The sequence below is a fragment of the Podarcis pityusensis genome (genome assembly GCF_964106645.2).
Source record: "Podarcis pityusensis genome assembly, chromosome: 16".
Taxonomy (NCBI): Eukaryota; Metazoa; Chordata; class Lepidosauria; order Squamata; family Lacertidae; genus Podarcis; species Podarcis pityusensis.
The window spans coordinates 25115924-25128526 of record NC_138041.1 but is presented as its reverse complement, the minus strand read 5'-3'; the positions used below and the strand labels follow the sequence as shown (position 1 = coordinate 25128526).

General features: G+C 48.8%; 1 protein-coding gene across 1 annotated transcript in view; it reads left to right on the top strand.

Moving 5' to 3' along the window:
- The window catches only part of RTN4R (reticulon 4 receptor), a 117939-nt gene extending 105604 nt beyond the window's left edge, over positions 1–12335 (top strand). Inside the window, exon 2 of the mRNA XM_080986369.1 lies at positions 10194–12335. Within this exon, the coding sequence (XP_080842495.1) occupies positions 10194–11626 (1433 nt within the window). The 3' untranslated portion in view covers positions 11627–12335. The remainder of the gene's footprint in view (positions 1–10193) is intronic.
- The last annotated feature ends 268 nt before the right edge of the window (positions 12336–12603 follow it).

Sequence of the window (12603 nt, the reverse complement as noted above, 5' to 3'; positions counted from 1 at the left end):
TTCTTTTCAGAGGCCCAAGCAAAATGCAATTTTCTTCCGCTTGCCAAGGCTTGGCCTTCTCCTCACTCCCCCCACCCCAACAACTGCTTGCCTCTCGAATCTATTGATTCGGGGATATGATAATGCAGCCTCCCTTCAGAGCCGGATCAATAATCATTAGAATTCTCTCCTGCCTTGGACGTAAAGGGGCTCATAGGCAGCTCAAAGACTTTTGCTGAGTCAAACAGCCTTCTCTTGCCTTTGTCTCTGTGGGGAGGGATAAAAGGCGATCCGGTTTGCTTTGAAACACTTGCGGCCCGCTGCTCTCCACTTTGCCTCGGAGGCCATGGGGAAAATGAACGTCGAGTTTCAGCAGCATGAAGGTGGTGTGTGTTAGATGTTGAAAGGGCTTGTGATTGGGTTCTTTAGGATTCGTGTCTGTGTAGCCAGGGCTGAGTCCTTTTGACAATTTCACGAGCCTTTTTGGAGGAGGTGAAGTGGGCAGGGCGCTGCAAACATTTTTTTCTGGAGTTGTGCGTGGGCAAAGTTGGTAAAAACAAACTAAAGTAAGAAGAGACTCCTGGTTCAGGCCAATGGTCCGTCTAGTCCAGTATCCTGTTCTCTCTCTTTTTTTAAAAAAATAATTTTTATTGATTTTAACATATCAATTATAAAATGTACCACGGAACTTATCACTTATACAATCTTTTTTTTTTTTACTTCTATCAGCACCTCTGATAATCCACCGTTGTATCTACTTCTTATACATTTCTTAACTTTGTATTGCCTTTAAGTCTCTTAACAAATTCCCCTATCTATTTTTGCAATACTTCCAATAATACTCCTCACAGAACTTCTTGCAAGCCTACAAATATCGTCAATCCTGGGCATTGGGAAAGTCACGGGTTCTGACACCAGGTTTAGGGCCCTGTAATCCACGACTAATCTGGGCTGATTAGTCTCTTTTTTGTCCACAAAGAACACTGGACTGCCTCCCACCGCCTTTGATTCCCTTATGAAACCCCTCTTCAGGTTCTTGTCAATAAACTGCCGCAACTCCTGCATCTCCCGGTCGGACATGGCATACAGCTTACCCACTGGTAACTGAGCCCCTGGAAGCAGGTTGATTTGGCAGTCAAATGGCCTGTGGGGGGGCAGTCTGTCTGCCTCCCTCTCGCTGAAGACCTCCTTCAAATCCGCATATTGTGCTGGCACCTCCCTCTTTTGCTCCAGGGTCACCCCAGCCACCCTGGCCACAGTCCTTCTTGGTTCTTTCCCTCCCAGACAGTGTTCTAAGCAGTAAGCTGACCCAAAGGTGACCAACCGCTGATGCCATGACACCACCGGGTCATGTATTGCCAGCCAGCTCATTCCCAGTATTATCGGGGGTCCTGCCAGCGTGGCCACGTGAAAGGCAATGGTCTCCGTGTGTCTGGAGACCCTCATTCGCATTGGCGGTGTCTGGTGTGTCACTTCCCCTCCCAGGAGTTCCCTGCCATCTATGGTGTTCACCTGCAAGGGAAAATCTAGTGGCAACAGGTGGAGCTGCTGCTCCAGAGCGAAGTCTCTGCTGAAGAAATTACACGAGCTGCCAGAATCTAGCAGCCCCTTCACTTTGACGGGGTGCCCATTTGGGAGTTCTAGCACCACCTCTATGGCTATAGCTGCTTTGGGGGGGCAGGCTGGGGCACTTCTATTGGTTGCTGGCCTGGCTGCTGCCCCTGCTGGTTGGCAGCCAGGCATTGTCATTTCCCTGCACCTGCTCTTCCTCCCCCTTATCGTCGTGGCCTGCAGCCCCCATCATGCCTTGCCAAGCTTTTCGTTGAGGGCAGACCTTTGCAAAATGTCCCGGCCTCTGGCAGAGGAAACACTTCTTGGTAGTTTTCCACTCCTTTGCCTCCCTTCTCCGACCTTCCCCAGCGTTTGAAACTTCGCGCGCGTGCGCTCCATCAATTTCCATCGGCTCCGCCACCTGGGAAGGCTCCCTCGGCATCTCTGGAATGCGGTTGTCATGGAAATGTTCCGCCCTTATCTCCCGCTTTTCCTGAGCCTGCGCTTCCTGGCGTACACCAATCGCAAGCACAGCCTTTGTGAGTTCATCCATCGACGGCGGGCGGGGCGCTCGGGACAACTCGTCTTTCACTCCGGGGGCCAGACCCGCTTCAAACAACATTTGTACTGGTTCAGAGTCCAGATCCCACCCGAGCTTGTGGACTAACATCGCAAAACGCGACCAGTAGTTTCTGACGGTCAGGCTCCCCTGCTTGCACCCCATCAGCTCCCTCCGTGTCACGCTTTGCTCAATCTCACTGGAGAACATCGCGTCCATCGCGAGGTAGAATTTCTTAAGATCTTTCAAAGCGTCATTCCCCAATGCCATCAAGGGCCTGATCCATTCGCACGCCCCATCCTGCAGGTGTCCAATAATGTAAGCCACCCTCTCTCCGTCATCCGCAAAGTCTTTTTTCTGCAATTCCAAAGCATACTGAATTTCCGTCCGGGAGGCATTGTAGTCTTGGGGCGTTCCACCGAACTTGTGTACCAGCCCCGGCGCCTTCCTCCCTATAGGGGTGGCTCTAACCTGTGCATCCTGAGCCCGTCTCTCCTCCAGCCACGCAGACAGGGTAGCGACATGCGCCTCCAGGTCTCGGTTCCTCTCGACCAGACCTCGCACCATGGCTTCTTGCTCTGTCTCTCCGGCCGGCCCCATTTGGCTCATTGTGCTGCCTCTCCGGTGCTGCGCACAAGCAACGTCAGCGACTGACGGATTGCTGTAATGGTTCTAGGGGTTGCTCGTGCGTAAGCCAGTGCAAACACCTGGCTGGATTGCCTGAGTGAACCTTTTCTGTCCGGACAGCCACTCACCCGTGGCTGTCTCAATCGCTGGCAGAATCCATCAGTGGGCGTTTCTTAAACTTCTTCCAGCAAAGAAGCTCTTTGATGCCTAGTCGCCTCCTACTCTCTCTGCGTGGAAGCCTTCTGCGCAAGGAGGGCGTAGGCAGTGGAGGACCTCTACTCTCCCCGCTCGTCCCCGGCAAGGAGTCATGGGACCGCCTCGCCGCTTCCCCCATCTGCCCCCCTTCTCCACTGGTGCTACGCTGATTCTCTTCCCCAGAGGATGGGCTGCCTCTCCCAATCCTGGGACGCTCTCTGGAATCCGTCTGGATTTTGCTCTCTCCCTCCGGCACTGATGGCAGTTCCCTGACATACACGTATGCCCCGGGTACCAGCAAAGGACACAACGCTACTGCACCAAGCTCCACCTGACACTGCCTATCTGTGGGGCTTCAGCTCGGCCAATTCTATCCATTCTATCTCAAACACGAAAACAAGATGATCAAGGAAATGGAGAAACTCCCTTATGGAGGTTGCAGCATTCGCCCCTACAGAGGTTGCAGCAGTTGGGACTTTCTAGTTTAGAGAAAAGGCAGGTGAGAGGTGGCATGGTTGAAGTTTATGACTTTTAAAGCCCTTCACGGCCTAGGACCCTCATACCTACGGGACTGCCTCTCCTGGTATGCCCCACGGAGAGCCGCAAGGTCCATAAATAACAACACCCTAGTGGTCCCAGGCCCTAAGGAAGTTAGATTGGCTTCAACCAGAGCCAGGGCCTTTTCAACTCTGGCTCTGGCCTGGTGGAACGCTCTGCCTCATGAGACCAGGGCCCTGCAGGATCTGATTTCTTTCCGCAGGGCCTGTAAGACAGAGTTGTTCCGCCTGGCCTTTGGCTTGGAGCCAATTTGATTCCCTCCCCATCTTTCCTTTTTCCTTTCTCCTCCTGTGATGAGGCTGCATTTTAATGTTTCAATATTTTAATGTTGTATTTTAATCTTGTCTTTAAGTTGTATTCATTCAACTTGTTTTTATTATTGCTTGTTAGCCGCCCTGAGCCTGGCCTTGGCTGGGGAGGGTGTGTGCAAACACCAGGCAGGACCAGGGGCTGGGGTGTCGAGGGTAAACAAAACCCACTGCGTTCACCCAACCCCCACTGCTGGGTGGGTGGGGGGCATGGAAGGTTCTCAGGCCTGCCCACCCACCCACCCATGCAGGGGAGAGCCAGGCTGGCTGATGCAGCCCTGGGCAGGCGCATCCCTCCAACACTGTCTGGGTGGTCATTCAATGAGGGGACTGGGGGCATGATGCTGTCAGGCTTCAGGGAATCCAATCCCTTCCATGGTGGCAGCCAAGAAGCAGACAAACCAAAAAGCAGTTCTCACCAAGGAATTTATTCACTATGCACAGAGAGAGATGAAGGAATGCAGTCTACCTTGGATAATGGCGTAGGATAATGGGTAAAGTTTCACCCCATCCGTCTCTCCTATTCTACGTCACCCCTGCGTCGGCTGATCTGTGCTTTCTGCCTCTGAGCTTTCTGTTCTACCACCCTCAATGCACGCCTGGTCCTGGCAAAGGGGGTTGGATCACGAATGCTTTCCAAAGACACTGAGTTTGTCAGCTGCCTCTCCCCTGGTGCTTCTTGTTCCTGCTGTTCCTCTTCCCAGCCTCTGCCCTCTGACCTTCTGCAAACCACTGTTCTAAATCTATACTGTCCTCCTGTTCTCGGGAAGGTTCAGGAGAAGGTTGGGGCAGTCCCCACCATTCCTCCTCAGTCCAGCCCTGGACAGGTGCCCGGGGCTATGGCCCTTACCATGCTATGCCCCTGACTTGCTGCCCTCATAACCCAGAAGTATGATGAAGTGTGGAACACCTCCCAATCCCTACTGCACCTCATCCGCTTGATACATGATCAGCAGCCATCTAGCTCCACAATGTTCTCCCCTTTGCACCATATATATATATATATATATATATATATATATCCTGCTGCTTCCTCTCTCACCCAGTAAGAAATAGTGCTGGGCAGAGAGCGGTGCCTGCAATGCTTTAATTTCCCCAGGGATGCCTCCCAGTGTGTTACACTCCCAGCAGGGACTTGATGCGCCTTGTGTTATTTTATCCCATTCGATGGGCGGTGCTGTGTCAAAAAAAGATGGTGAGCCAGCGAGCAGATGTCACTAGGCAAATCCCTAACCCAGAGCCTCATGGGGCCTGTGCAGAAGCTAATAATATCTGGGACAGATAAGGCATGCGTTCCAGGCAGGTGCCAGCTCTCCCCTGATATCTGATATGGAAGTGTATGGAAGCACATAGATGCTTCGGATTCTGGCAGTTTTATTAAGTGCGCCGAGTGAGTTATGATGACAAGATTGCAGTTCCGGTTTAGGTTTCTAGCTTTTGATTACCCCAAAGAGAGAATCTCCCTTCTTCATGGTTATCACCCCCCTGGCACCATTCTCATTCCCCCAATAAAACATTCAAGCCATATCTATAGTATCGACCTAGCAAGCAATAATAAGTTATTGATTGAGATTTATAGCCCGGTTTCTGCCCTGCTCTCCATAGCATGCAAGAGTATTTCTCTGGCACACTCCATCTCGCAACAGTTGGCGTGCTTGGGGTTGAGATCCAGCATGGAGGAATGGGACTGGTGGGTCAGAAAGAGATTAGGAAAGCACAGTCCTTGTTGAGCCTTGGTGACTTTGGGCCAGTCACCATCTCTCCTACTCAGGGATGATATGTGGGTAACATAGGATGAAACCATTAATTTTATTCCTTCCTTCTGATGCAGGCATTGGTATGTGACAGGAAAGTGAGTTGGTGCTTGCAGGCATTACTGGTGCTTCTGGTGGTACTCTCATTGGCTCCCAGTATATTTCTGAGGACAATTCAAAGTGTTGGTGCTGACCTTTAAAGCCCTAAACGGCCTCAGTCCAGTATGCCTGAAGGAGTGTCTCCACCCCCATCGTTCAGCCCAGACACTGAGGTCCAGCTCCAAGGACCTTCTGTCAGTTCCCGCCCTGCAAGAAGTGAGGATACAGGGAACCAGGCAGAGGGCCTTCTCAGTAGTGGCACCCACCCTGTGGAACACCTTCCCATCAGATGTCAAAGAAATAAACAACTATCTGACTTTTAGAAGACAACTGAAGGCAGCCCTGTTTAGGGAAGTTTTTAATGTTTGATCGTGTTTTTAATATTTTGTTGGGAGCCGCCCAGAGTGGCTGGGGAAACCCAGCCCGATGGGTGGGAGGTAAATAATAAATTATTATTGATAATATTGTGTCTTTTGGTGCTGCACTGTCCCAATTTTCATCAGAAGAATGTTGGAGGCTATGGCTTCTTGCCCTTGGATGGTGGCCCAGGAGGGGATGTGGGCCTGAGGCTGAGAATGGTTCCCCAGCCCTGCTAGATATGGGTAGACAATATGCTTGCAGGGTTAGGGTTAGGGTGGGGTGGGGTTTGTGGGGCTATTTAAGCTACAGGCTCTGCTGCCTGCTTGCCTTGGCACCCACTTAACCATCCCTGAGGATGGACCAAGGAGGAAATCATCACCTAGGAACCAAAGCAGCAGAGGGAGATGATGAGAATGCCAATGATCATGATGACTGGCGACGTCTTTTTTGTTTTGTAAATTTATTGATTGATCCTTATTCAGAGATATACAAAAATGCATGGCCGTTGCAAAGGTTCTTTTTACAATATGCTAAGAGCTACTTGGGGGGACGTGGGTGGCGCTGTGGGTAAAAGCCTCAGCGCCTAGGACTTGCCGATCAAAAGGTCGGTGGTTCGAATCCGCACGGCGGGGTGCACTGCTGTCGCTCGGTCCCAGCGCCTGCCAACCTAGCAGTTCGAAAGCACCCCCGGGTGCAAGTAGATAAATAGGGACTGCTTACTAGCGGGAAGGTAAACGGCGTTCCGTGTGCTGCGCTGGCTCGCCAGATGCAGCTTGTCATGCTGGCCATGTGACCCAGAAGTGTCTGCGGACCGCGCTGGCTCCCGGCCTCTAGAGTGAGATGAGCACACAACCCTAGAGTCTGTCAAGACTGGCCCGTACGGGCAGGGGTACCTTTACCTTTACCTTTTAAGAGCTACTTAGGGACGCGGGTGGCGCTGTGGGTTAAACCACAGAGCCCAGGGCTTGCTGGTCAGAAGGTCGGCGGTTCGAATCCCCGCGACGGGGTGAGCTCCCATTGCTCAGTCCCTGCCATTTACCTTCCCGCCAGAGCGGTACCTATTTATCTACTTGCACTTTGACGTGCTTTCAAACTGCTAGGTTGGCAGGAGCAGGGACCGAGCAATGGGAGCTCACCCCATCACGGGGATTCAAACTGCCGAACTTCTGATCGGCACATCCTAGGCTCTGTGGTTTAACCCACAGCGCCACCCGCGTCCCTTGTAGTACACAGTACCTAATGCATAATTAAAACAAACCATTTTAGACAAAGATTCTCCCTCAACGTAACGCCATGGAAACTAATGCTAATATGCCCAGGAACCTCACCAAAATACTGGAGAGGATGCACCTTCACAGGTACATACCTCCACATGTGGTGGGAATGTCCTAAAATCCAACTCTTCTGGACACCAACCATACAAGAAATATGCAAAATAACTAAGCAAGTATTAGAAGTCACCCCAGAACTGGCCCTACTATACATCTTCCAAGACAATAATGGCCACTCACAACACACAGAGCTCATAACCCACCTACTCTCAGCAGCCAGAAACATCATAGCCAGACACTGGAGAGACCTGTCAGGAGTAAGCATAGACCAATGGTATCAAATAGTTTGGGAAACAGCCTTAGGCAACAAAATGACATGGGGACAAATAGAAGAAGACACCTTCACCCTGGTATGGTTCCTCTTTATCACATACGCAGCCCAACAAGACAATAACAAGAACCCGCCGGCAGCATTCAAATCAATCTGGCTAACCTGATCCAAACACACACACACACCACTCACACATGAAAACAAAGTTCACTACAGCCAATCACAAACAAACAACCACACCCTAAACCAACCCCAACCTTTTTCACTGCTAAAGGAATACAAGCGAATAGTAAAGAGAACCCACACAAGTGATGCTGACACAAAACCCCACACATACACTAAGTAGAATAGAAGCATTCCCACCCCACCCCACTCACCATTCCCACCTCCTTCCCCCTTTTCTTCCTAATGTAACCTTAATGTCTCACAGCAAATGAAACTGATTTGTAGAAAAACGTAGCTTGAAAATAAACCAAGAAATCTTTAATAATATATATATATTAAAAAACCCACATCATTATGAATTATCTCTGCCAATCTGGTCCATCCACATTTTGAAGAGGCACCAGGAATCCCTGTCAGATTTGACCTGCACTCCCTCCATTTGGAGGAATTGTCCAGCAACCCATCCCATCATCTGGTGAAGTCCAAGCCTCAGGACCCCTTTCTCGGCTTGCGCGTCTTCGGGAAAAGAGTCGTCCTCCTTTGCCAAGGATGCTCATGCATTCTGATGCCTCATTATGCTTTAATGCAAAGTCACAGCTCAGTCACCGAGTTGAGAGAGCCGGGTCGGCTGAGGCAACAAGAGAGATAGAGAGAGAGTGAGAGAGTGCTGGACAAATTGGACAGGCATCTGGAGAGCTGGGTCACACCAAGCCAAGGTGAAAGTCACACCTGCTGCAGAGCTGTCTGCCAAAAAGGAGGGCACGAGTTGAGCTGTGCCTTTGCCCCACCTAAAATTTCACTGGCAGTCAGTAGTTTGCTGCATGCTGCCAAGCTGCATTACGTCCTGCCATAGGCTTTTGGTACACATTTTGCAAGCCCTTTTTGCATTTTATGTGTCTGTTTGTTTCGCAGTATTCATATACCACCTGATTGCAGCAGTTTACTGAAGCAGTTTACAAAAAGAATGAAGCAATGAAATTATTAGTAAAAACAACTGAAGCATTTTTAAAAATAAAATAAAAATAAATAAAAATAAAATAAAAATAAAAGCAGCAATAAACTAAAAACACTCCAGCGTTCTAGAATCTGAGTAGGCTTGTTTGAACAAAAACATTTTTAACGTGGGCTGAAAAGAGTACAGCGAAGACTCAGGGCGTTTCAAAGTGTGGGTGACGCCACACTAAAATATCAATTTCTTATAGATGCAGAATGGATACAGCATGGCACCTGCAACAGTGCCAGTTCTACATAAAATAAAATATGCACTTAAAAATAACACACTTTTCAATGCATTCACCAGTAAAATACATATAATGGGATCTATCTATTCCATAAAATTTATGCCCTGCTTGATTGTAAACAAACAAACAAACAAACCTCAAAGTGAATAGAATAAAACAATAAAACAGTTAACAACAATTTGAAACATTATTATTATTATTATTATTATTATTATTATTATTAACCCAGCTATAAACAAAAAGAGAAGATTAAAACACACATCAGGATTCGAGATATTCTAGTTATCTGGGTAGGCTGGTCTAAACAAAATGGTTTTAGCAGGTGCTGAAAAGAATACAACGAAGGTGAATGTCTGATATCAATAGGCAGGGAGTTCCAGAGTGTGGACACTGCCACACTAAAAGACCAAGTTCTTACATGTGGATCCTGAACTGGTGCCAGTTCCACAGAATGAAGTGTTTGAGTGGGCATGGGAGAGGTAAGGTGACCTCGCAGCTAAACTAATCTAATGGTGAGATGCCCCCTTATCTCTTATGCACTCAGTAGATCACTGCTGTCTGTGGGAGAGTTCCTCCTGTCAGTTCCAAAGATCTCAGAAGTCTCCTCTGCAGTAACTCAGAGGAGCAGGGCCTTCAGTGTGGCTGCCCCTATTCCACAGAATAACTACGGTTTCCAGAGTTCCCTGGGAAGAAAGATTGATGGTTAAACAGCTCTGAGAACTTATTGGTGGGGGGAAAATGGAGGTCTCCTAATGTCTCTCAGCACCCATAACAAACTACAGCTGCCAAGATTCCTTGTTGGAAGCCATGACTGTTTAAAGCGGTATGAAACTGCTATGGTGTGGATGCGGCCTACCTGAACTGCTTTTCTTTCTCATCATTCTCTCTCCCCTCTGCCCCACAGATTTTGACCCAAATCAGGCTAGGACTGGGGGGCAAGGGAAAGGGTACAATGAGCTCCTTTGCTAAGCCTTACTCCTTCCATTCCTTGAGCTGATTCTCAGGCTGGTGGAACAAAAGCAATGCCTGTGTTTTCATCAAGGTCATGCATGTTCGCCAAGGTTGTGCAGTTAATGAATTTTCCAAAGGTGCATTTTGAGCTAATGTAGGGGATGCTGGAAAGGAAGGTGCTAATGATCTAATTTGCATATCATTCTCTCTTCTCCCCCCCCCTCCCCTATGGCTGTTCCTCCAGGAAGCAAACTGCTAATTTTGGTGCTGTGCTTGAACTTCCCGTCGGAAGCGGAATCCTGCCCAGGGGCTTGCGTATGCTACAGCGAACCCAAGATCACCATCAGCTGCCAACAGCAAGGACTTGGAGCCATCCCCACCGAAATCCCCATCCAGACTCAGCGTATCTTCCTCCACAGCAACAAGATCACCGTGATCCGTTCCACCAGCTTCACCTCCTGCCGGAACATGTCCATCCTCTGGATCCATTCCAACAACATCAGCCTGATCGAACCCGGGGCTTTCTACGGGCTCGACAAGTTGGAGGAGCTGGACCTCAGCGACAACACCAACCTGAGGTCCATCAACCCTTCCACCTTCCAAGGCCTTGTCCACCTCCATACCTTGCACCTTGACCGTTGTGGCCTCCTGGAGCTCTCCACAGGGCTCTTCCGGGGGCTATTCTCTCTGCAGTATCTCTACCTGCAGGACAACAGCTTGCAGAACCTCCTGGACGACACCTTTCTGGATCTTGCTAACCTCACCTATCTGTTTTTGCACGGGAACAGAATAAAGAGTTTGTCGGAAAATGTGTTCCGGGGGTTGATCAACCTGGACCGACTCCTCTTGCATCAGAACCGGGTCAGTGTGATCCACCGCAGGGCTTTCCACGACCTGGGGAAAGTGATGACCTTGTACCTTTTTAATAACAACCTGACGGTGCTGACGGGAGAGACGATGGCTCCCTTGGTCTCCCTCCAGTATCTCCGCTTGAACGGCAACCAATGGGTTTGCGACTGCCAAGCCCGGTCGCTCTGGGATTGGTTCAAGCAGTTCAAAGGGTCTTCTTCGGAACTCGAGTGCCACCTGCCCGCTCACCTGGCAGGGAGGGACCTCAAACGGCTGCAGAGTGCCGACCTGGAGGGATGCGTCGACTCTTTCAACCAGATCAGAACGAGCGTCTTTAGCACTAAGACCAGGACTGGCAAATTGCCAACCGCCGACCCTCCTCTAAGCCCCCACGATGGTGGGCGGAAATGCTGTCAGCCGGAGATGGATAAGTCTTTTATTTATGAAGCCAAAGCCAAGGCAGGCCCGTCTTCCCACAGCAGCCGGGCCTCCTCCAACAACCCCCTCAAGGATAAGGAAAACATCGCCAAAACTAAGCCCCAGGTGGAGACAGACCCTTCCAAAAACAGCAGCAACAAACAGATCAACGACTCCCCCTTTGGGACCTTCCCCAGTGCAGTGGACCCTCCACTGACCAATTTGAAACCTGAGTTCCTAGGCCCCATCGAACCTTCGACAGTCCCGACCAAAAAGAGGCAGGGGTGTTCGAAAAAGAACAAATCCAGGTCACAGTGTCGCATGGCTCAGCCCACGCAAAGTACCACCTCACGGCTAATCCCCAGCCTATCGATCTCTCTGTTGGTGTGGAGTCTATTCTGGTCCTGCTGAAACGACAGCAACATGTCTCTTGTTTCCCTCCCACCCCTTTCCTCGAGGAGTGATACTTTAATCCCAGGACTTTTGCTTAAAAAAAAATTAAAACCATTAAAAAAATTAAAAAAATAAAATCACTTCCACAAACAAGAAGAAAGTTGAGCCCAGAGGGGGGGAAATACAAAACAAAAACAAAACTTGGTTACACTACGAGTTAACTGGATGCCTTTATAAAAAACAAAACGTTGTACATAATTTATTTGTTCCTCCTGAAATTTATGTGTTTTAATTTTTAATTATTATTATTATTATTTTTTCGTCCTTGGAACTGCACTTGCCCACGAGAGTCTATAGCCACAGCTGATGGTTAAAAAGGGGAAAAAAGAGAGAGAAAGATTTACCTATGGAAAAAAATAAAATAAAATAGAAAAAAAATAAAAGATGCAAATATGCCATTTTCAAAATGTTTTCCAAAGTGTTACTTGTAATTTGAAACCATCCTTGAATGATGTTGCAAGTACTGGTACCCCCCTACCATTTGAAGAGGTGACACAACGATTTCATTGCGGCTCCTGCGTTTCCGATTCCTGCAATTTAACCATCTTTCCACCTTCATTATTCCGCCATGTTTACAGGGGCATTTGTTAAAGAATGCATCCCTTTCATCCCCTCGAGACTGCAGTATATATATAAATTATATATATATATATATATAAGATATGCATTTTATTTTACTTGTGTACAAGTTCAACAATGACAAAAAAGATATGAAATAAAGGTTTTCTTTTCTTTTTTTGCCCCCTTTACGGTGTCCTCTGCACACGCAGAGATGTGCAAACAGACAAATGTCTCACGTATGTCAATCCTGGGTTCTCCCTTTTTTGGATTTTAGCTCTTGCAGTCACCACCTGAGGCGGGCTGTCAGCTGGAAGGGAGGTGATGAATAAGGCATGGAGCTCACCATTATGCAATCTCTAATTGGCAGCAACAAA